The following is a 25,778-nucleotide window of genomic DNA, read 5'->3' as shown; positions in this document are numbered from 1 at the left end:
ATGTGAGCCCTTGGGATAAGTAAAGGAAGCAGTGGATGAACCCGCATGAACTACATAGCAAAGGAAACAGCTTTTGGTTTTGTTGACTTCCTGTTTTCACTTTCACTGATTTATTTTTTTTTCCTCACAAACATTTTTTTAATACAGCAGGTTCTTATTAGTTATCTATTTTATACATAGTAGTGTATACATGTCAATCCCAATCTCCCAATTCATCCCAACACCACCCCACCCCCGCTTTCCTCCCTTGGTGTGCATACATTTGTTCTCTACATCTGTGTCTCTCTATTTTTGCCTTGAAAACTGGTTCATCTGTACCATTTTTCTAGATTCCACATATATGCGTTAATATATGATATTTGTTTTTCTCTTTCTGACTTGCTTCATTCTGTATGACAGTCTCTAGGTCCATCCACATCTCTACAAATGACCCCATTTCGTTCCCTTTTATGGCTGAGTAATATTCCATTGTATATATGTACCACATCGTCTTTATCCATTCGTCTGTTGATGGACATTTAGGTTGCTTCCATGTCCTGGCTACTGTAAATAGTGCTGCAGTGAACATTGGGGTACATGTGTCTTTTTGAATTATGGTTTTCTCTGGGTATATGCCCAGTAATGGGATTGCTGGATCATATGGTAATTCAATTTTTAGTTTTTTAAGGAGCCTCCATACTGTTCTCCATAGTGGCTGTATCAATTTACATTCCCACCAACAGTGCAAGAGGGTTTCCTTTTCTCCACACCCTCTCCAGCATTTGTTGTTTGTAGATTTTCTGATGATGCCCATTCTAAGTGGTGTGAGGTGATACCTCATTGTAGTTTTGATTTGCGTTTCTCTAATAATTAGTGATATTGAGCAGCTTTTCATGTGCTTCTTGGCCATCTGTGTGTCTTCTTTGGAGAAATGTCTGTTTAGGTCTCCTGCCCATTTTTTGATTGGGTTGTTTTTTTAATATTGAGCTGCATGAGCTGTTTATATATTTTGGAGATTAATCTTTTGTCCATTGATTCATTTGCAAATATTTTCTCCCATTCTAGGGTTGTCTTTTCGTATTGTTTATAGTTTCCTTTGCTGTGCAAAAGATTGTAAGTTTCATTATGTTCCATTTGCTTATTTTTGTTTTTATTTCCGTTACTCTAGGAGGTGGGTCAAAAAAGATCTTGCTGTGATTTATGTCAAAGAGTGTTCTTCCTTTGTTTTCTCTAAGACTTTTATAGTGTCCGGTCTTACATTTAGGTCTTTAATCCATTCTGAGTTTACTTTTGCATATGGTGTTAGGTAGTGTTCTAATTTCATTCTTTGACATGTAGCTGACCAGTTTTCCCAGCACCCCGTATTGAAGAGACTGTCTTTTCTCCATTGTATATCCTTGCCTCCTTTGTCATAGATTAGTTGAACTTTATTGATTTCTGCCCTAATGTTTATTATTTCTTTTCTTCTGCTTACTTTGGATTTAATTTGCTCTTCTTTTTCTAGTTTCCTAAGGTGGAAATGTAGATTACTGATTTTAGATCTTCCTTCTTTTCCAACATGTTGCATAGCAAAGAGATGGGGAGCATAAGAAGTATATTTAATGAGGATCCAGACAACCCGAATAAACCGCGCTGACTTCCTAATTCTGCCTTATTCCCTAATCCTCTTATTTCCCTCATATTTGGTGTTTAAAATTCGTTCACCCACTGCCAAGGACATACATGAAAGAGAAAGAACCTTTTTCAGCATGGCTTAAGATTAGCTTTTTTAAATAATTTTTTTTTTAATTTTAACTTCTGGAGAGAAAGTGGGGGTGATTGTATAAACCACTACAAATCCTTTTGGCAGTACTAGGGTGTAAATTATAAATAATAAACATAACATGGGCTTTCCTGGTGGCGCAATGGTTGAGAGTCCGCCTGCCCATGCAAGGGACACGGGTTCATGCCCCGGTCTGGGAAGATCCCACGTGCCACGGAGCGGCTGGCCCATGGCCACTGAGCCTGTTCTCCGCAATGGGAGCGGCCACAACAGTGAGAGGCCCGCGTACCGCAAAAAATAAAAAAAATAACATGCAGCAAGTCGGGCCTCACACCCAGCCCTGCCTCTAGTCTTATCTTTTTCCTCTAAGACAACTTGCCCAAGCCTGGCCCACTTACCACCTCCCTAGGGAGAGAAGTGCTGGGGGGATTCAGTGCTGCTTGAAATAGCACAGGATGCTGGAAGCAAGAGCCATGGGTGGGGGGCAGGGGGGAGGGCAGGAGCTGTATGAAGCCTGTGTGGGTTATTTATATGGTCTCAAAAGGAAGCATCCATGGAAATGTTCCTATTGATATTTTTAGACCTGACGCTTGGTCCTGCTGCTGCACTTTCATTTTTAAACAAGCAGAGAAGGGAGTGATTGATGCTGTCTGCAGTGCTGTTTCGGAGGCTTGGAGGGCCCATCTGACAGGCTAATGGTCATCCTGCCAGGCCCTGATCCACCTTCTGTCCCTTCTAGCTCTGGGACCTCAGAAGCTGCTGACCTCAGCAGGCAGCGAATAATACGCTGGCCGCTTGCTGCCAGGTCAGAAACTCTGAAGTTTACCCCCTGGCTCTGCAGCCCTGTGTGCTCGACCCCCACAGGTTTAGCATCCTCTACTTCCATACTCTGTTTCTCTGTGAATGCACATATATGTTTGCATAATAAGCCTTTGGCCGGAAATAAAATGGTTTAGAATTTAACGAGGTGATTAAGCAGGTTAGAAACTCACAACCACACAATAATCCATGAACTTAACTATCCCAGGGTCACTGAAGGGAGTTGAGTATTGTTACTGACTGATTTCTGTGGTTACTTTCATTTGCCCACACCAAATCAGTGTTCTAAACAAATGATTTTTAATTATTTTAATTTTAAAAAATGTATTCCCAAGGATTCTGAATCCTGTGGCTTTCTCCTCAAGAAGAGAGAAGAAAGTTGGCATTGGGATCTTTTGCTCTGCAGGTATGGCTTCTCCTAAGTTCATGGATCAGAGTCCACTCCAGTTGGATCAATTCAGGAAAGTGAGAAGCTGGAGAGTGTTCAGGGAAAGGAAAGGAAGTTCTTAAATTCTCATGGCTGAGCAATGCATTGTTTGTTCCTGGGATTCAGACTATGACAAGGTGGGGTTCTCTTACAAACCTAAAAATTACATGGATGAAGCAGCTGAGATGACCCAAGAAAACTCCTAATGAGATCCGGAACTTCTCTCCTTGCTTTGTGGCCTGCAGATGTTATTGTCTTTTTTGTTCATATTCTCTCTCTCTCTTTCTACAACAGACCACAGAGACGGGTGAAGACGAGGAGGACCAGCCTCTCAGCCTGGCCTGGCCTTCCGATACCCACAAGCAAGTCACGTTCCTGGTTGTTTTCCCCATAGTGTTTCCTCTCTGGATTACCTTACCTGATGTTCGCAAACCTGTGAGTAAAGCATTTTTTTTTTTTTGAAATGAATTTCTTGTAAAAAGTGCAGCATATAGCAGTATGCATAGCCTGCTTCTACTTGTCTTAAAAGGAAAAGGGGGTGACGTATACACATGTATATTCATATATACGTGCCTGAAATTTCTCTGGACAAATACACAATAATAGTGATGGTTCTGGCTGTTGAAACTACGTAATGAACAACCCCAAAACTTAGTGGTATGAAATGACAACCATTTTATTCTGCTCGTGGATCCTGTGGATCCGTAATTCAAATGGACACGCTGGGGATGGCTGGTCTCTGCTCCACAGTGTTTGGGGCCTCAGCTGGGAAGACTCAAGTGGCTGGGGGCTGGAATCATCTGGAGATGTCCTGGCTCATGTTTCTGGCACCTGGGCAGAGATGATTCAAATTCTGGGCTCAGCTGGGATTGTCTACTGGAGAGCCTAACGTGGCCGCTCTACGTGACTAGGGTTTTCTCACAGTATGGAGGCATCGGGATAGTTAGATGTCTTACATAAGAGATCAGGACTCCAAGAGTGAGTGTTCTAGCAACACAAGGAGAAGCTACATTGTCTCTGATGGCCTAGTCTCAGCAGTCACAGAGTCACCTCCACTGAACCCTACTACTCAAAGCAGTCATAAGTCTGTCTTGATTAAAGGGGAGGAGATAAGAAGTCTCCCTAGAATATATTGGTGTCCTATAGCATATGACACCCTTGATGGCAGCAGTTTCAGAGAACTTGTGACCATGGTTTAAAACCACTACAGTGATTGTCTCTGCAAAGGGGAACTGAAGGTCTGAGGCAGAAGGGTGACTCACATTTTGTTGAATATTTGTGTACACGAATTATTCATTCGATTCAAAAAATAATTTCCAGAAATGCATTCGTCTGGTGTAAATGCCTGTATGTCTGATCTGCTCCCACCAGTGTTATCATTACCATAATCAATATTATTATCTGCCGCTATTATGTACTGGATGCTGTGAACACAATACCATCTTATAATCAGCAAAGTACAATCTGAATGTAGATCAAATCAAAAGAACATCCTTTCCCAGTAGTGTCAAACTGGGTTCCTGGGCCACTGTCCCAAAGGGTGAAAGAACTAATGAGAGATAAGGAGAAACAGCTCTACTTTTTATTATGGCCCTATACACACACATACTCATTCAACAAAAGTGTGTACCTACTATGTATCATGCTCTATCCTTGGTATACTCCATAAATTCTATTGTAAATCTCAGAAAACATCTAGTATTGCCAATTATATGTGTGTGTGTGTGTATATATATATATATATATATATATACACACACACACACATATAATTGGCATAAGTAGAAAGAAACTTAGGCAAAAAGAGTTAACTAGCTGAAGCCTGGTCACTTCCTAGGTCATAGAGCTGAGATTCAGACCCAGGCCCGTGTGACCACACAGCTTGGGCTCTTCCTCATATTTCTTTTGGTTTTTTTTTGGTGGTACGCGGGCCTCTCACTGCTGTGGCCTCTCCCATTGTGGAGCACAGGCTCCGGACGCACAGGCTCAGTGGCCATGGCTCACAGGCCCAGCTGCTCTGCGGCATGTGGGATCTTCCTGGACCGGGGCACGAACCCGTGTCCCTTGCATCGGCAGGCGGACTCTCAACCACTGCGCCACCAGGGAAGCCCCTCTTCCTCATATTTCTTGACGCCAGAAGGTAGAAATCTGAAAACATTATTTCTAAAAGCATTTGGAATAGAATACTGTGGTAACATCCAGCATAATGTAGCATCCCTCTTCAAGAGCCCTGTAATGATCACACCTTCCTCCCTTGAAAAAGACTGGAGAAAAATCCTGTCTCGTTACCCTGACCTAGAAATAATCCAACCTGATAGAGAGCCTTGTCTTGTCAAGTACAGGCCAGGAATGACCCCTCATTTAAGGACTCCTGACATTAGACGATTCCTAGGAAAGGGTGAATGTAGCAGGTGTGGCTCACTTAAGGTGCTCTACTAGGTTTCTTTGTTCAAGATGCTGTTACAGAGCATCTGCTGTATGCAAAGGCCTGGCTTCCGGGAAACCTGCAGCCAAATAGCTGGAATGCGTTCAGTTTCTTCTTGGCTCCCATCACACTGACATTTCTGAGATGTGTGTGCTCACATGCACTCACTCACTCATTCTCTCTGTCTCTCTCTTTCTGTCACCATTGCTCTGCTATTTAGTCCAATGCTTTTGCTTAGCTCAGGGAGGAAAATGAGGGAGACAGACAGGGTTTTCTAAATCCCCACAGCAGGCCTAGAGTGATATGGCCCAGAGTAGAGGGGCCTGGTTCACTGATAAGACTGACTGATGTTATCAAATAGATAACTAACAAGGACCTGCTGTATAGCACAGGGAACTATACTCAGTATCTTGTAATAACCTATAAGGGAAGAGAATCTGAAGAAGAATACATATAATATATATTGGTTTGGCCAAAAATTTCGTTCGGTTAGTGAATACATTGTTCAATAAAATTCTTGGTGAAAATGAAAAATGTGTCTTTTATTTTCACTTAAAGCTGAACAAACTTTTTGACTAACCCAATATATAACTGAATTGCTGTACTGTACACCTGAAACTAACACAATATTATAAATCAACTATACCTCAATTTTAAAATTTTAATAATAATTTTAAAAATAAATTTTTAGGGCTTCCCTGGTGGCGCAGTGGTTGAGAGTCCGCCTGCCGATGCAGGGGACACGGGTTCGTGCCCCGGTCTGGGAAGATCCCACATGCCGCGGAGCGGCTGGGCCCGTGAGCCATGGCCGCTGAGCCTCCGCGTCCAGAGCCTGTGCTCTGCAACGGGAGAGGCCACAGCAGTGAGAGGCCTGCGTACCGCAAAAAAAATAAATAAATAAATTTTTAACGAATGAGTGATTGATGTCAGCACACAACTGCTGAAGCCATCAGGAAGATGTGCAGGAATGGGAGGAAGCTGCCTATGACTCAAGGCCCTAGAATCTCAGGGTTGCATGGGACTCTTAGAGCAAAGGCTGGCAAAGTGTTCGTCCCCTCCGTGATCTGATCTGATAGGTCAAGGAAACTGTTAGGGAAGATCAGAGTTCTCAACCTGTAACTCCTAGACAGCAAACAGGATTCCACCATGGCTGTAGTTACCTGGATCGAAACAGAGGCTGATACTCTTATCCTGAGGGGTTCAAAGCAAGCAAGTACAGCTGAACATGATGTCCCCCCTGTAGTACTGCTGACTGGTCATTCGCTGAGCAGCATCCCGTGGGAGCCAGCCCCTGCAGTGTGCACTGGGGTAGCCAATGGGGCTTTTCCTCACTGCACCCCCAAGGGCCATCCCTGGATGGACTGGATTTTTTTCTGTTTCTTTCTGAGTATACCATGTGCTGTTCCAAGCAGAAATGAGACTCCTAGGTAGAACACTGGGTGTTTCTAGATTTCCTCGGCAAATATTTACTGAGCACCTATTATATGCCAGGCATCAGGCTTATGCCCTAAAAGAGATATAAAGACACATCAGTCACAATTCCCATTTTTAAGATGCTCTAAACTCAGTAGAGGAAACAAAGCATGACCACATAGAACTACAGGGCAAGATTGCACAGCTGTACTAGTGAGAGCAGCTAGACTCGAACCCAAGTCTCCTGACTCTGGAGCGTTCTCACGCTACCATTTACTACAGTGGCTTTTCCCACACGATTCATGAGCTGTGCAATCATGGGAAAGTCACTTCTCAACTCTGGACCCCATATTTCCTCCTCTGTGAAATACAGGCGTGGAGAAAGCTCTCTAGATTCCCTGCCAGCGGTGATATTCTATGATTCAGGAAAGCATAAAGAGATAACTATCAGTACAATATTGCTAATTTAAGGTGACCATATATCCCCGTTTGCCTGAGATAGTCCGAGTTTACTCTCAAAACATGCTGGTTTGAGTTATATGGTCATTCTTTGCATACGTGAAATGCTGAACGAAAGCATGCCGATTGATACAAAGGCCAGTAAGTGACTTCTTACTCACGCGCAGCTCAGGAGAGTTTCATTAGGTTTGATCTTGTGTCAGTTAGCTCTTGCTGTGTAACACACCACTCCAAAACTTAGTGGCTTAAAACAACAAGCATTTTTTGGGCCCATAATTCTATGAGTTGGTGATTTAGGTGGGGCTCAGCCTGACAGTTCTGCTACTTATACGGCTGAGGGCTGGTTGGTGTAGGCGTGTGTCAGCTGGAACACCTTGTCTCTGTTCCACTGGTCTTGTATCCTTAAGCAGGCTAGCCTGGGCTTATTCACATGATGGAGTAGTGAATGTAGTGAAAATGAAAGAGTAGTGAAAATGAAAGCCACAAAGCCACAAAGACCTAGTTCAGAATCTGCACATTGTCATTTCCACCACATTCTATTAGTCAATGCAAGGCATAAGGCCAGCCTAGATTCAGAGGCTTGGGAAATAGACCTCATCTCTTCATGGGAGGAATTGCAAAGTGATGCGGTCATTTTTGCAGTCTACCATTGTCCTCATGTCCTGCCACACGGGCCTCTTGAAAAATTACCTAGGGAGAGGAGAGACAGAAGAGAAAACTATCAATTAATAGACACTTGCTACTCCTCAGAGCCTGGCAGCTCTGCCTCCTGAGTAGTTTTTGAATTACCCATGGAGATGAGCATCCCAAACCTTGACAATAATTACAATGACAACACGATTTTTTTTTAACATCTTTATTGGGGTATAATTGCTTTACAATGGTGTGTTAGTTTCTGCTTTATAACAAAGTGAATCAGTTATACATATACATATGTTCCCATATCTCTTCCCTCTTGCATCTCCCTCCCTCCCACCCTCCCTATCCCACCCCTCCAGGTGGTCACAAAGCACCGAGCTGATATCCCTGTGTTATGTGGCTGCTTCCCACTAGCTATCTACCTTACGTTTGTTAGTGTATATATGTCCATGCCTCTCTCTCGCTTTGTCACAGCTCACCTTTCCCCCTCCCCATATCCTCAAGTCCATTCTCCAGTAGGTCTGTGTCTTTATTCCTGTCTTACCCCTAGGTTCTTCATGACATTTACTTTTTCTTAAATTCCATATATATGTGTTAGCATACGGTATTTGTCTTTCTCTTTCTGACTTACTTCACTCTGTATGACAGACTCTAGGTCTATCCACCTCATTACAAATAGCTAAATTTCATTTAATTTTATGGCTAAGTAATATTCCATTGTATGTATGTGCCACACCTTCTTTATCCATTCATCCGATGATGGACACTTAGGTTGTTTCCATTTTGAATTATGGTTTTCTCAGGGTATATGCCCAGTAGTGGGATTGCTGGGTCATATGGTAGTCTGTAGTTTTTTAAGGAACCTCCATACTGTTCTCCATAGTGGCTGAACCAATTCACATTCCCACCAGCAGTGTAAGAGTGTTCCCTTTTCTCTACACCCTCTCCAGCATTTATTGTTTCTAGATTGTTTGATAATGGCCATTTTGATTGGTGTGAGATGATATCTCATTGTAGTTTTGATTTGCATTTCTCTAATGATTAGTTGGCCCCTTGGTGGCGGCAGCAGCAGCCTTAGCGTCTCCCGCCCGTCTCTGGGGTCCATGCTTTCAGCCGCGGCTCGCGCCCGTCTCTGGAGCTCCTTTAAGCAGCGCTCTTAAACCCCTCTCTTCACGCACCGGGAAACAAAGAGGGAAGAAAAAGTCTCTTGCCTCTTCAGCAGCTCCAGACCTTTTCCCGGACTCCCTCCCGGCTAGCCGTGGTGCACTAACCCCTTCAGCCTGTGTTCACGCAGCCAACCCCAGTCCTCTCCCTGCTCTCCGACCAAAGCCCGAGCCTCAGCTCGCAGCCCCGCCCACCCCGGCAGGTGAGCAGACAAGCTTCTCGGGCTGGTGAGTGCTGGTCGGCACCGATCCTCTGTGCGGGAATCTCCCCGCTTTAGCCTCTGCACCCCTGTTGCTGTGCTCTCCTCCGTGGCTCTAAAGCTCCCCCCTCCGCCTCCGCCCGCAAAGGGGCTTCCTAGTGTGTGGAAACCTTTCCTCCTTCACAGGTCCCTCCCACTGGTGCAGGTCCCGTCCCTATTCTTTTGTGTCTTTTTTCTTTTTTTCTTTTGCCCTACCCAGGTACATGGGGAGTTTCTTGCCTTTTGGGAGGTCTGAGGTCTTCTGCCAGCATTCAGTAGGTGTTCTGTAGGAGTTACTCCACGTGTAGATGTATTTCTGGTGTATCTGTGGGGAGGAAGGTGATCTCCACATCTTACTCTTCCACCATCTTCCCCTCCCCGATTTTTTTTTAAGGTATACATCTAGTTTCAGAGTAAATAGTACTCCCACTTGCTTTTATTTACACTTCATTTATATGCAAATTATATGATAGTGCTTGTTGAATTATGCATATTTCCAGCTCAGATAATTAATGGTGGGCTTCACTTTTATAGTTTTCTTAAATTAATGGCTTTTAGAAGTACAAGAACTGAGATGCAAACCTTAATGAGGAATATGTCTTTGATGAAAATTGAAAATCATAAAGGAAACAAAGACCCCAAAAGTTTTATTTTCTCATGGCCTAGGATGGATGTTCTTACAAAACAAGAATGCATCTCATGAGATATCAAAATATGACCCATCAGAGCTAGGAAGGTGCTTCAGAACCCAGCTAGGTTTTTGCAGTTTCTATCATGCATTGGTTCATTCACCAAGTATTTATTGTGTCTACTATGTACCAAGCACGGTTCTAGCAAGGATGGAGTGATTGAGGCCCTGAGAAGTTGAGTGACTTGTCCAAGCAAAACCAGCTAATAAGAAGCAAAGCCAAGACTCTAGGGCATATCTCTGCAGTCACTTTCACCTTTCTTAACTCTTAAAAATCAAAATGAGCTTAATATTGTCTAATAACATCTGCCATTACTATCCAAGCACTTGTTCTGTGCCAGGCAGTTTGCTAGACACTTCATGTGTGTGGAAGTCCTCAGAACTACTAGACGTTGTTATTCCTCCCATTTTACAGAGAAAGAAACTGAGATTTAGAACGATTAAATAATTTGTCTCAGAGCACAGAGCTGGTAATTGATGAGCAAGGATTTCAGTACTGGTCATAGTAATCCAGAGACCATACTTTTAATCTTTAACAGGATTGCTTTGGAGAACTCTGTTAAATATGTATGCCCCAGAACCTTGCACAGAGGAGATGCTTAGTGAATATTTGTCGAAAGTAAGTTAGGAGATGGCCAATTTGTGCGACCAGCTAATGTCCAGTAATGTTTTTTAAGCCAAGAAAATATCACTCTCATGTACTAAAAACTTCTAATGAGAACATTAGCTGTCAATTATACAAGTAAACCATTACATTGGAACAAAACGGACACATGTGCCAGCCAACGCATGGATACAATTTGCTTTTTGCTGCTTGGTATGAGGTCCATCCCAGCAGATGTCAGGATGAGCCGCCATTACTAACCATAAATTGACACATCAGACCTTGGCTTCAGGAGCTCTTTTCTTCCTTCCAATGAGACTAGTAACTAAATAAGAATACACGTGCTACTGGGCAGTGATAACTGGAATGAGACCACAGAGTCCGAAGAAGGGAAATAGTCCAGAAAAAAACGAAAGAAGGCATTACCTGGGCTGTGAGATTGGAAATGGTAAGGTACTTTGACAGTCGGGGAAACGCTTAACCAAACTGTTGATGCATGAAAGGTTGATGCTTCCAAAGCAGGAACAATATGGGAGGCTGGGTGAGGCAGACGGTTGTACAGCTGGAATGCTAGTCTGTATTTCCCTGAGGCTCTTTATTTGCTGACATTCAGAGCATAGGCTAGTATTATGATGATCATTATGTGTCCAAAGTCGGGTATATTTTGAGCATTATTGGCCCTGTCTTTCTTTAGGAATGAGTATAACCTAGATTCCTAACATCTAGGAATGCGTGCTTATATAGTCAGAGAGACCTAGATTTGAATTTCATGTCTAGTTCAAGATCTGGGTACAGCGTAAGTGCCCAGCCTTTACCTACCCCTAGTTAATGATGAAGATCTGAAATTTTACAAAGAAAAAATATTTTTTTTTTTTTTTTTTTTTTTGCGGTACGCGGGCCTCTCACTGTTGTGGCCTCTCCCGCTGCGGAGCACAGGCTCCGGACGCGCAGGCTCAGCAGCCATGGCTCACGGGCCCAGCCGCTCCGCGGCATGTGGGATCTTCCCCGACCGGGGCACGAACCCGTGTCCCCTGCATCGGCAGGCGGACTCTCAACCACTGCGCCACCAGGGAAGCCCAGAAAAAATATTTTTAAACCTTTTTTTTTTCAGTGAGTTCCTAATCCAATACTAGGTACATTTAGATGTCCACTAATGACTACCTGGCTTCTTGATTAAGACTCATAAGCATCAAATTTTGAAACACAGAGATTTTCAATAATATGTTGGTGTAAACTTAGCACCTTTAAATCCTTAGTCTGATGCCTTACTTTCTGCCTTTTGACTGGGAATGGTCTATGGTTCAGGGATGATATTTTTTAGATGAGAAATATGTTCAAATAATTTGATTCTGACTTGTGATGCTGTATCAATGAACAGACATGCAAAGGTACCAAAAAATTAAATAATAAAATAATAGTTACATACTTAGTAAGTGAGCTAACCTGGAAAGGGGCCATACCTGTGAAATGAGGACTCTCCATGTGCCATGTCATAAAGTGTGGAGATGGTACTCCGTTCCCTCCCAGGGTGCTCAAAATCAAGCTAAGGATTGGCTACTGCTCAAACCACATGGGTGGTCCCACATCACAAGAGGGGGCCCTTCTCTTCCCTGTGATAGAGCATGGCCTGGGCGATGAAGCCCTCATCACACCTAGGATCCTGAAACAGTGACTTGTGGCCAGAGGAAAAGAATAGGGACTCTAATCAGCTGATTGCCTTGCCTGGGAAAAATTGATTTCTTGGCACTGGCAATTCCAAGGCTCAGGGAATCTGGTCTCCAGAATCCGCTGAACCCCTTGCTTTAAAGGAATTTGCTTTCAAAGTGAATGTCTCAAGCTCCACTTTGAAAAATTGATGCCTTTATTCCCATAACCCATTAAATAGTGCTTAGGTCCCCAGAAGGAGTCTGAGTCTTTGGCTGAAATATTTTCCTTCTAAGAAAGGGAAGGAGTAGGGGGAAGCATTTAAGAATAAGGTTGTGGCTACTCACCGTGGTTAATGCTTTCTCCAATTTAATCAAGCCCACTGGTCTTCCAGACATCCCAGCTAACAAAAGGCCCAAGAAAAAAACCACAACCACTGAAAGAAAGAAATATGGTTATTGTGAAATTTAATAGAACCATGTGAATGATAATGAAAACATATTAAAAACTTGAAATTAATAGAAAGAATATAAGCCTTTTTGGGGCAATCGACTGTGTTCATCATTAAAGATATTCAAAAGATTACCATACACAGGTTTACCTTTTCCTTTTAATGAAGCTCTCAAAAGCCATGGCAGAAGTGTTCTATGTGACTGCCCAAGGTCAGCTCTTCAGACAAGTGAGATAGCTTTCATCCAGGTCAACTCCAGGATTCATTTCTCTGGACAAAATTGGATGGTGTTATCAAAGCAAAAAATGAGATTGTTTCTCAAAGTGGAAAGCTTTGAAAGAAAAAGTGTTTGGCAATAATAAATGAGAGACTCTCTGAGAGCATCCTGTTATCTGAGCATGTTTTAAAGGATCCCAGTTTTGCAGAAAGGGCATCAACAGGACACCACTACCATCCGGTGCAAGCGTGGATTTCCCTATAGTGGGATGGATAAGAAACACTGCATTTTGAGTGTCTGATTTTGGCTGATGTTTGAAAGAAACTTTGAAAGTGCTCATACTATAAGCCTGAGATTGCACAAAGCCCAGGGCTAGAAGCATAATAGGATACAACATAGTTAGGGGTGGAGAACAGGAGAAAAAGCATTCCCAAGAACGTCTACTGTGCCACCCCCTGGAGAGCAGCACAAGTGAGCATCTGCTGTTGATACTTGTGTGGCTCCAACGTCCTGGAGACTGGCCATCCTCGGGAATCTGTATTAATTGTGGTGATGGCTCCTTCTGTGTGGCTTTTCCTCATAATTCACGGGACCGTGAAATGAGCCAGTGTATTTTGGAAACGATTGATCCTTCTTGTTAAATGTAATTAATCCTGTAGGCTTTCTGGCATATGGATTATTAGGATACGTGGGTTGAAGCAACAGAAACTGATTCTCATGAAATTGAAGAGAAGGTAGAAAAGGGAGCAGGAGAGGGAGAGAGAATGTGGGGAATTGAGGGATTGAAGGCAAGACTGAGAAACCAAGCCTTGGAAAGGGCAGGAGCAGAGAGCCTCTGAGAAACCAGCAACAGGAACAGACATTCTCCTCAAAAGACTTCCATCTCAGAAACTAGCTTTGGGATGGTTCGGCTTCCACCAATTTCACATTCTCGAGAGAGAATCTTAACGTCCCAGCTTGACCAATGCTTGGTCATGTATTGCTAATTCTACCAGGACTGCAGGCAGCGAGGGAGAAGTAGCTGAATTGGTGGTCTTAGCTTTGAGCTAGCAGATCACTTCAGTTAGCACTCACATTCTCTCCTCTTTCTGGTTCTCTTTCAGTCATCAAGGAAGTTTTTTCCCATCACGTTCTTCGGCTCCATCACCTGGATCGCAGTATTCTCTTACTTGATGGTCTGGTGGGCACATCAGGTAATGCCTTGAGAGTGACACACATCTGCCTGGATTTTTCTCTTGGTTGCTAAGTGGCTAACCAGTGTGTTTGCTTTCTGAAACCGTCACAACAGTATTGCATCTAACAAATTACATATTCCAGGACTAAAGGAATTTATTCCACTTAACTTTCCCTCGTCTCCTGGCCTTTCCCTATAGCGTGGACTCAAATCGGCGTAGCCCCAGACAGCCATGTGGAAGAAAGGCAAGTCTCACTGCTTCTTGCCCTCTAAAGCCTGAAGCCAGGCCAACCCAGGCCTGGAGGAATGTCAGAGTTTTTCCTGGCTCAGCAGCACTTACTTTCTCTTGGGCAGCCACTCACCTCATGTTCTCATCCAACTGGCTCTTAGGAGAAGAACTGGAGACAAAATGCTCTCTTCCTTGAGCCTCCATTTACAAAAATGATGATGCATTTCCCTTTTACTACTTTTAATTCAATACCAGTCATAATGCCCATCACCAGAATAAACTCTCAGGAATTTTGTTGCAACACATGAATGGAGGAATGCGATGCAAAGGTCTTACATTCTCAAAGACAGTAATGGTTACCATTATTGATTGAATGTATACTACATGCCAGGTAATTCACATCCCTTTGTCCTTGTACATGGGTATAATTTCTATGAGGGAGGTACTATTATTATCCACAGTTTACAGATAAAGAGTTAAGCTTAGAGCTAATTAAAAAAAAAATGCCCAGGATCATTTAGGTAGTAAAAAGCAGGACTGAGATTCTAACCCAGCACTCTGCAGCTCCAAAACTCATGCTTTTAATCTCTATTATAAACTACATAAATTCCAACTGCCCACTTGTATTCTTTGTCTAATATACCCTTAAAATTATTATACTTCTTAACAGAAATAAAATACAGCAATTTGAAATAAGGAAATATACACCAAGGACATATGTGGATAGAGTTCTCAACAAATGCTGCTGGAATAATTGGATTTCTGTATGCCAAAATAAATGAACTTAGACATTTACCACCTGCAATACTCAAAACTTAACTCAAAATGCACGATAGTTCTAAACGTAAGAGCTAAAAACATCTAGAAGAAAACAGAAAATCCCCATAACCGTGGGATAGGCAAAGAGTTCTATGATATAACACCAAACCATGATCCATAAAAAAAAAAAATTGATTAACTAAATGTCATCAAAAGTAAAACTTCTGCTCTTCAGAAAACTTCATTTAAAAAATGAAAAGACAGGGAATTCCCTGCCTGTCCAGTGGTTAGAACGCCGCACTCTCACTGCCGAGGGCCCAGGTTCAGTCCCTGGTTGGGGAACTGAGATCCCATAAGCCACGTGGCACAGCCCAAAAAAAACCCCAAAAAGTTGGAAAGACAAACCACAGACTGAGAGAAAATATTTGCAAATCATATCTCTCTGATAAAGCACTTGTATCCAGGATATATAAAAAGCTCTTAACGCTCAATGATAGAAAGGCAAGCGTCTACAGGCATCTTAATGTTTAAGATGGACAAAAGATTTGGGTAGATATTTCACCAAGAAAGGTATGCAGATGGCTAATAAGCACAAGAAAAGATATTGAACATCATTATTCATTAGAGAATGCAAATTAAAACCACAGTGAGGAGATACCACTTCACACTCACTTGGATGGACTTAAAAAGACAGAAAATAACAAGTGTTAGAGAGGATGTATAGAAATTGGAACCCTGATATGTTTCTGGTAAGAATGTAAAACAGTGCAGCCACTTTGTAGACAGCTTGGCAGTTCCACAAAATGTTAAGCACAGAGTTACCATATGAGCCAGTCATTCCACTGTCTATATACCCAAGAGAAATGAAAACATCTGCACAATTTATACACAAATGTTCACAGCCGCATCATTCATAATGGCCAAAAAGTAGAAACAATCCAGGTGTCCATCAACTTGTATGGGTAAATAAAATGTGGGATAGCCACACAATGGAATATTATTCTACAATAAAAATGAATGAAATACTGATACATGCTACAGCGTAAATGAACCTCTAAAATATTATGCTAAGTGAAAACAGCCAGTCACAAGAGATCACATGCTGTGATTCCATTTATATGAAATGTGAATAACAGGCAAATCTGTAGAGGCAGAAAGTAGGTAACAGGTGCCTAGGGTTGGGGGGGTTGGAGGGCAATGGGAAGTGACTGCTAACGGGTATAGAGTTTCTTCTTGGAATGAGGAAAAATTGAACTTAAATTCTGGTGATAGTTGCACATCTCTATAAATATACTAAAAAACCGCTGAATCATATACTTTAAATGGGTGACTTTTAGGGTATGTGAATTATATCTCAATAAAGTTGTTCAAAAATAAACATAAGGGGCTTCCCTGGTGGCGCAGTGGTTGGGAGTCCGCCTGCCGCTGCAGGGGACACGGGTTCGTGCCCCGGTCCGGGAGGATCCCACATGCCACGGAGCGGCTGGGCCCGTGAGCCATGGCCGCTGAGCCTGCGCGTCCGGAGCCTGTGCTCTGCAGCGGGAGAGGCCACAACAGTGAGAGGCCCACGTACCGCAATCAATCAATCAATCAATAAAAATAAACATAAGATACCACTTCACAACCATTAGGATGACTACAACCAAAAAGACAGACAATACCATTTGTTGATGAGGATGTGGAGAAACAGGACTGCATATATTTGTCAAAGCTCACAGAACAGTATGCTCTTTTTAAAGGGTGAATTTTACTGTATGGAAATTCCACCTTAATTTTTTCAGAAAGAAGATATGGCATCACTAACAAAATCCACTGGAAATGTTGGCTGATAAACCAAGCATTATTCCTACAATATATTTTATATTATTCCTATCAGAGTTATTTTACTGACATTTGACCTCAGATTACTCTTCCTTAATATTTCCAAAAAATCCTCAGCCCCCTGAAGAAGTTCTGTTTGCCCCGAAGTCATTATTTTCTACATTTGTTGAAAGATGTTTGCTACCGATACCCAACAGAAATCATTGCAGAAGGTAAGCAGCTTCTCAGCCTCCAGATTTCCAGGCTAAAAGGAGTGCTTGTTTGCCATTTATAGATATATAATGGCCTTTCCTAATAATCATTTTTATTCTTCCATGTACTGATAAAGGAAAAAAAGTTATTTTTTTCACTTATTGGAATATATTGTTTTCTAGATATTTCTCTTTAGTCATCCTAGGAAACATCATCCTACAGGCTTCCATCTCTTTCTCTACTCTTTAATGATTATCTTCATTCCACAATCCTGTTTCCTTTTCATTCCCTTGTAGATAAATATAAACACAATGCCTGGAACAATAATAATTACTAAAAAAAGCCCAGAAATATAAAGTGCATAAAGAGAAGCCTTACTAGTAAATAATGAATGAGAAGTTCCTCTTTCTTTTCTCCAAAGAAATGCTTTTCTCTTTCAAAATATCCAGACAGCTGATCAAAATAGCAGATTCTGTTCTAAGTCTGTAGCTCTAATTCTGTCATTTGTACTTCTAAACTGTAAAAGCTATAAAGATAACAAGTGCACCATTTGGTGCTCAACTATTTTGTTATCCACAGTTTTACCAATAATAAATGCTAGTTAATACAATTATTTGGCTACTGTTTGGCCAAAAATAAATGCCCTTCACATAAAACACTTTGTGCATACTTTCCTTTAGTTTGGGGAGTTTTTTGTTTTTACATCTTGAATCTTCATCTTAGTAAATTTCATGGGTGAAGAAAACCTGTGATTAAAATCTATCCCTCGTCTAGTTAATTGAATGTTAATTCTCGGTTAATGCTAAGAGCCAGATACAACCTCATGTCTCATTTAGCCAATATGACATTTTGCAGATCAGATCCTCACTAAGCCACAGCAAGGAACTGGATCATGGAATATTGGAGCAGCACTGGATATGGATTCTGAGCGGCCTCGTTATTTATTTCTATTAGAAAACAAAGGAATTTCCCCCAAGAGACTACTGAGGTCCTTTCTAGCTGTAAACTCCTCTGATGCTCCCCGATTTGATCAGAGTGCTGTCCCATCCATGCACCCATCACCTTGCCTCTGACTCGCCAAAAGTCCACTTCAGTGAAATAGACTCACAATGAGCTTCTGAAAACGGGTTCTCCTTCAGTGAAAGTGTTTCTAGAGCCACCCAGAGTCATCAGGGTTTTGATGTACAGTGAAAATTCGTCTTGATTCACGTGACTTCCCACTTTGTAAACTGATCCTGCTAAACCAGCTTCTGTCCCTGCTGCCGGAACCCTGAGGGTTGCACTCTGATATGTTGGAGAGGGACAGGAGTAGTGTCTGAGTTATCACAGCTGATATTTATTGAACATTTTCTTTATGCCTGACACTAGTTGCTATTTGCTTTATATGCATCATCACATGTAATCATCCCAACAACTCTGAGGGTAGATATTATTATCCCCATTTTACATGAGAAAAACTGAGACTCAGGGAAGTTGGCCACTGTGCCCAAGGAGTGGCAGGCTAGGATTTGCACCCAGGGCTTTTTGTACCCCATGCTAGCACTCTTAACCACACTACCATTAACACCTCTCTTCAATTTCTGCAATTTTCTGTCGGTAGTGGCATTCAAACTCCAGATACAAATTTTTTTTAAATAGTCACTGCTTTAAAACTCCAAGATTTTAAATTACTAAGAACGTATTAGATAGTTTGGAACTTATTGAGGGCGACAATCATTTAGTCAGCATCTTCACAGTCTTTGAAAATGTTTCACTCCACGGACTTCCCTGGTGGTGCAGTGGTTAAGAATCCTCCTGCCAATGCAGGGGACACGGGGTCGAGCACTGTTCCAGGAAGATCCCACATGCCGCGGAGCAACAAAGCCCGTGCGCCACAACTACTGAGCCCACAAGCTACAACTCCCGAAGCCCGCGCTCCTAGAGCCCGTGCTCTGCAACAAAGAGAAGCCACCGCAACGAGAAGCCCACACACCGCAACAAAGGGAAGCCACCGCAACGATAAGCCCGCACACCGCAACGAAGAGTAGCCACCACAACGATAAGCCCGCACACCGCAACGAAGAGTAGCCCCCACTTGCCACAACTAGAGAAAGCCCATGCGCAGCACCAAAGACCCAATGCAGCCAAAAATGAATAAATAAATAAATTTGTAAAAAGAAAATGTTTCACTCCAAATCTAACAAAAAATGTCATCAGGGAGAATATTTTGCTCAAATAGAGCACTTTTGTACAAAACTCTTGTTTAACTTCTTCTAGGAGAGTCAGTAAAACTCATGCTAGTAAAATCATCTAAGTATGCAGATTGATTTGTTTATTCAGCAAATAGGTATTGAAAGCCTACCATGTACCAGGCTATGTTCTGCTTATTAGGGAGACCATAGTGATTAAGGCCATGACCCTGCTCACGTAGATGTCACTCTGTAATGGGGAGCAGTGAATCTGTGCACCACGAGGATAGGTAAACTAGTTCAGCTCACCAGGCTCTAGAGCAGGCATGACCATCAAAATAAAAATAGCTCCCAACTATGTTTTTAAGCTAGTGGGAACCAGGCTATTCCTATAAATCGAAACAGAGATTTAGAAATAGGTTTATTCTAGAAATAGACACAGAGACATAGAAAACAAACTTATGGTTACCAAAGGGGAAATGGGGGGAGGGATAAATTAGGAGTTTGGAATTAACATAAACACGCTACTATGTATAAAACAGATAACCAACAAAGACCTACTGTATAGCACAGGGAACTATACTCAATATTTTGTAGTAACCTATAAGGGAAAAGAATCTGAAATATATATATATATATATATATATATATATAACTGTACACTTGAAACTAACTTTGCTGTACACCTGAAACTAACACAGCATTGTAAATCAACTATATTTCAATTTTTTAAAAAAGAAATAAGTTTATTCTATTCCCCCAAAACCTTTATTCTTACATGCTACTTTGGCCCTTTACATTTTCTCAAAAAATGCTGGACGTCATCAGGTAGGAAACCAAACTGAAAGAATTGTCGTAAAGGTTTTCAGAACTGCAGCTCACCAACTCCAGAAAACACATAAAGCTTTTAAAAGAAAGACAACACGAAGACAAACACATTTCTCAAGAGACTGGAGGAGCATACATTGAAGGCTAGACCAACTGTCCAAAAGAGAAGTCATCAGTCTTAAAAGGCAAAGACCAAAAGAATATAATAAATGTGCCCCTGTCACTTTTCAATGATGACATACATCATTGTCAAACCCATTTACAAAGAGTTTTTCCATAAATTGTAATTTAGTCCTCACAACCACCTTATAAGGTAAGTATTATCGTACCCACTTTATGGATCAGAAAACCAGGATAAAAATATAAGTAACACAGCTGTGTGTTATATATGAAAGTTGTTAAGAGACTCAATCCTAAGAGTTCTCATCACAAGGAAAAAGAATTTTTTTCTGTTTCTTTAATTGTATATCTATCTGAGATGATGGATGTTCATTAGACTTATATGATAATCATTTCATGATGTATGTAAGTCAAATCATTATGCTCTATACCTTAAACTTATGCAGTGCTGTATGTCAATTATATCTCAATAAAACTGGAAGGAAAAAAAGAAAGTGAGGATCAAAGATATTGCCCAATCGGTCCAGTTAGCAATAGGTCAAGTACTTAATAAATTCCAGAGCCAGACCTTAGACCAAGGTCCTCTGATTCCCTAACTTGCTTTCTCCATGGCTGCCTTGCTGATTTACATTCCTGTGTTACAAAGCCCAAAGACACCCAAAATCAAGTTTTCTGTGAAAATGGTAGAGTCTAAAAGTGTTTAAGAGTGGGTTATAGACACTAGGAAATGTTAAGGAAAAATGGGAACACTGGGTGTCAATTCTTAATCTTCAATGATAAATCCAGGGGCAAATCTGCTACAGGATTTGGTGCCATTGTCAGGCACTGGCCCCTGTAGCCAATGACCAATTGGCATTTATAACTCTGATCTTCTGCTTCCCCTGCCTGGTCTTAATAAAAACCATATAGAGGCTGCACTCTAGTCTTCTATAGCTCTTTTTTGAGATTATCTGTTTAATCCTCATGTGAACATTCCTGATCCCTTGGGTCTGAATATCATTAAAATATAAAATCCTTTCTGTCCGTGATGGTGCCTTATTGCTTGTTATCATCTCAATACTCAGCACAGCACAGAGTAGGAACTCATTAAAAGGGAGTTGCATTCAAATGTTAGTGGTTTTGATGGTTTTGTGACTTCAGACACTCATATGTTTGTCTTTGTCGTTGCTTTTAGGTTGGAGAGACAATTGGCATAAGTGAAGAGATTATGGGTCTGACCATCTTGGCTGCCGGAACCTCCATCCCTGACCTGATCACCAGTGTCATAGTGGCCCGGAAGGGGCTCGGGGACATGGCTGTGTCCAGCTCTGTTGGAAGCAACATTTTTGACATCACTGTAGGGTGAGTAGAGCTAGTTGTATAAAGGTGCACATCACCTCCACCACTGTCTTTGTCTTCTTAGAAGCTGTGAAGACATGACCAGGATTCTCAGAGCCCGAAACCAACCAATACCAATAGAAAGTAAACACTGGTAGTACCATTCAATTTCACCAACTCCAATTTTCATTTTCAGAGAACTTCATGAAGAATAAATTATCCGTACACAGGCAGAAACACATAACTTGCATACGGAGTGGGTGTTGTAGGAAATACTTTAAGAGAATTTCACCTATAAAGTGGCATTGGCTATACGTCATGAATATTCAACATTCATAGGTGACTGAGATGCTCTGGTGGTTTCACTGTATTTTTTTCCATGTTCTAATTCTAATAAAAGTCCCCACCAGCCTCAGATGAGATTTGGATTGGAAAGCAGACTGAAACAAACATAGGCCCAGAAAAAATATCCCACCTCCTTCCTTGGAAAATGCTGGCAGGTTTGGCATTATCATTTCTTTATCTGTGCTGGTGAAGATATTCTAGGTTTTTTGAAAGTCAGAAGATGAGATCTGTTCTTACAGTTAAGCAAACTGAAGTTCTCAATATGAATAATCTCAAGCGGATCCGATTGGGGAGGGAGGCTGTCATCTCTATCATTTCATTTAATGGGTCCAAGTAAAAGTAGTCTGATAAATAACCTTGAAGGACAGCCCCTTGAGAAAGTAAGACATGGGATATTATCCTTATGTTCCCGGAAGAACTGAGCTCTTGCATTTGAGTTTGGAAGACCACTAAAACGGATCTACTTTCTCATTGAACATCTTGAATATTGTTCTCTTTTATCTTTTCCACTACCTAATATATATAATTTTTTCATTCAGTATCTACCACATACACTGTACATACATTTTTATCTATTTAAGCCACACGACGATCCTATGACGTATGTATTTTCATCCCCATTTTTCAGATAAGGAAACCAAAGGGCACAGAATTCACACAACTAGTAATGAGATAGCTGGGATTTGAACAGAGTCTGTGCTCTCAACTCCAGCACTACCTGTGCATAAAACCCTGCTCTGAGCTTCCACTGTCTGAACCACCTTTGAGTTCCAAAGATGCCCTCTCCTACCATTCTTTCTTCCTTTGCTGGCACCTCTCCCTCAGGAGCCCTCCCTGCTTGTCTGTCTGGAAAACTCCAATTTACCCTTCCAGTGTCAACTCAAATCCTGGTTTTTCTGATTCCCTTAAGTCTTGCCTGGGGGCTCGGGCTCCTGTATACTTTCTGTATATCTGTATCTCACACTCTTGTCATGCTCCTGTCTATCAGTCTGCCTGCTAGACTGTGAACTCCCCAAGAACAAGAACTCCCCAAAGCCTAATACAATGCTTAATGCATGGCAGTGGTTTGGCAGATGTTTGTAGAGTGAATGGATGAATGGATGGGTAGATGGATGAATGAATGAACGAGTGAATGAGAGAGTGAATGCCTGAAAAGGTGTATTTTAAAGGAAAGACATCCCTAGTATAAACAGTGTTTCTCAGTTCCACTGCCGACACATTTAGAGTAGTTTTCTTGGTCAATATCTTGTATAAACAGAAAGAAAATATTCTGTAGCACAAAAAGAGAAAATCCTACACACTGGGAAAAATTACAAGTGTTCTATGAGACAGATTTGTCGTGTTTTTGAAAAATATTATAGTGAATTGCAAGATGCTTTTTGTTCATTGTTCTTAAATTTTATATATCTTATAACTTAAATGAAAGTTTAAAGAAAATCACCCCTAATCCTACTACCCCAAAACATTTTAACTTTTGTGTGTTTTTCTCCTAATATTTCAGAAAGTTTTCTTAGTGAATAATCAATTTTGCCCTGTTGGAGGGCTTTTATTTTTCCATTTTAAAGCCATTTATGCCTAGCAAAGAGTAGGCATCTATTAGTAAATTAGTAAATCAACCATTTTTCTAAGTTTCTTCATAGCTCTCATAATTAACATTCTACAGCTTCAAAAGATTCCATCCCGTTGCTTTCAGTTTAGCCTTTACCCTTTAGTAGGACCTTTGTATTTTTTTCAATTTTCTGATATCATGGGTGTTTTATGAACACCTTTATGCAGAAACATCCCCTCTTTTAATTATTTTTTTAGGATAAATTTCTTCAAGAAATATTGATGGATTGAAGATTATAAACATTTCAATGGCTATTGATGTAGTATATTTTTCTAAAAAGTCTTTCCCAAGAGTTTATACCAATTTACAAAGTCACTAGCAATATACTGACTGTAACAGTTTCTTCATAGTCTTGCTAGCATTTGCTTCTTGTTTATAGGATTCATACATACTCAAGGTAAAGGATTTAAAAACTACATATAAAGCATAAATATATATAAGGCATAATACACACCAACATACCAGCATATATAAAACATAAATACAAACCAACACTTTTTAAATTTATTATTGAAGTCAGATTGCTACGTTTATGTTTATCCTTTTTAAATATAGAATCATACCATGAACATTTTCCTGTATCATTATAAGTTTATGATTTTAAATAGCTACATAAAATTACATTGACTTATAGCTTGCTATTTAACTAGCTGCCTATTATTAGAGATTAAGTTATCCCTGATTTTTCACTACTCAAAATAACACTGAAATGATCACCTTTCTGAATAAAATTGCATCTGCATTTCAAATTATTCCTTGTGCTTGATCCCCGACAATAGAATTGATTGGTCAAAAGTATTAAAAATGTCATATTTCCCCCAAAGGGTTTTTATCTATTTGTAGTGCTGTCAACCACAACTTCACCAGAATTGGATATGTGTGTGTGTGTGTGTGTGTGTGTGTGTGTGTGTGTGTGTGTGTGTGTGTGTGTGTGTGTGTGTGTGATTGCTATTCTCTGTCTCCATTTAAAAAAAATAATTTGGTCATTTTCACCACAGATTTCCATACCTTTTCTCCATTTATCATCTCCTCCTGTCATCCTGTACAGATCCTCCAATTCACCTCTTTAGGGCTAAGAGCAACACTTTAATCTCAACTAGGAAGGAAACCCAAAAAAATGATTTCAAATCAAGTTCAGAAATCACCTGCAGCAGCCGTGTCTTTGATCTTGTTCAACCGTAGAATACATTCTCTCTGTCCTCCCTAATTTGACTGGGAAATAGATCAAGGTTTCTCAAGTTCACCTGACTTCCTTGTAAATATGATTCCCTGCATCAGCCAGGCCTGAGTCCTAGTGAACCTAACAGGACACTCGTCTCCAAGCACAGATTCCGAGAAGCTAACGCTCCCGTCCTGTGCCTTCCTCAGCGTGCCTGACTGCGCCCCCTTCTACCCTGCTTCTCTCCCCCACAGGCTCCCACTGCCCTGGCTCCTGTACACCACCATTCACAGGTTCCAGCCCGTGGCCGTCAGCAGCAACGGCCTCTTCTGCGCCATCGTCCTCCTCTTCATCATGCTGCTCTTCGTCATCCTCTCCATCGCCCTCTGCAAATGGAGGATGAACAAAGTGCTGGGCTTCATCATGTTTGGCCTCTACTTTGGGTTCCTCGTGGTCAGCGTCCTCCTGGAAGACAGAATCCTCATGTGCCCTGTCTCCATCTAGCAGGAAAAGCCATATCTTGAGCCAACAAAATGGACTGTCCCTCCCCGCTCAGGGTTGTAGGCTCCTTTGACCTCCGCTGGCGCACAGCCCTGGGCATTTCAAGTGTTCCTCCTTGGTGGCTTTGATAAGGGGGTGGCTTCGCGCTGGGCCCACTCATTTCTTGGGCTGCTCCCACCCTTGCCTCCTGCAGCGGCTCCATGCAAGAGACAGAGATCCCAGCATTTGGGGCTTCTCTCCCTGCACTGCTCACAGGTATTCCTCGCTGGTCGTTGTCATGATGCAAAGAATGACAGAGGTGATATATATACATATAAAAAATATATATTATGTATAGATGCACATGCACACAACCTGCCTGTTCCTGTATTATACCTCTCCTTCCACACCTATAGAGTAGTACATACCTTATACGAATACAAAGAAAGAAAAATTATAAATATATATATATATATAATCATATATATATATATATAAATACAACTGCATCTTTTCAGGGATAGCTCTAGTATATTTCTAGTACCTATTTGAAGAGGGGCATCAACCTTCAGTCTGAGCTTTACCTCTTAAGTGCAAGAGGTGAGCTAAGAGAATCATTGCTGTGACCTTCAGCCTACCTTGGACATA

General features: G+C 41.4%; 1 protein-coding gene across 2 annotated transcripts in view; it reads left to right on the top strand.

The window, feature by feature from the left end:
• The window catches only part of SLC24A2 (solute carrier family 24 member 2), a 229,225-nt gene extending 203,787 nt beyond the window's left edge, over positions 1-25,438 (top strand). Inside the window, exons 7-10 of one of the 2 annotated variants that reach the window (XM_024747164.1) lie at positions 3,291-3,422; positions 14,033-14,122; positions 21,395-21,561; positions 24,905-25,438. In XM_024747164.1, coding sequence (XP_024602932.1) covers positions 3,291-3,422; positions 14,033-14,122; positions 21,395-21,561; positions 24,905-25,154 — 639 coding nt within the window. In that variant the 3' untranslated portion in view covers positions 25,155-25,438. The remainder of the gene's footprint in view (positions 1-3,290; positions 3,423-14,032; positions 14,123-21,394; positions 21,562-24,904) is intronic. The other variant, XM_024747165.1, reaches the window with a different exon arrangement.
• Positions 25,439-25,778: the final 340 nt, after the last annotated feature.

This window comes from Neophocaena asiaeorientalis, unplaced genomic scaffold (assembly GCF_003031525.2).
Source record: "Neophocaena asiaeorientalis asiaeorientalis breed wild unplaced genomic scaffold, Neophocaena_asiaeorientalis_V1.1 scaffold260, whole genome shotgun sequence".
Lineage (NCBI taxonomy): Eukaryota > Metazoa > Chordata > Mammalia > Artiodactyla > Phocoenidae > Neophocaena > Neophocaena asiaeorientalis.
The sequence above is the reverse complement of the archived record's forward strand: the minus strand, read 5'-3'. Positions and strand labels throughout refer to the sequence as shown.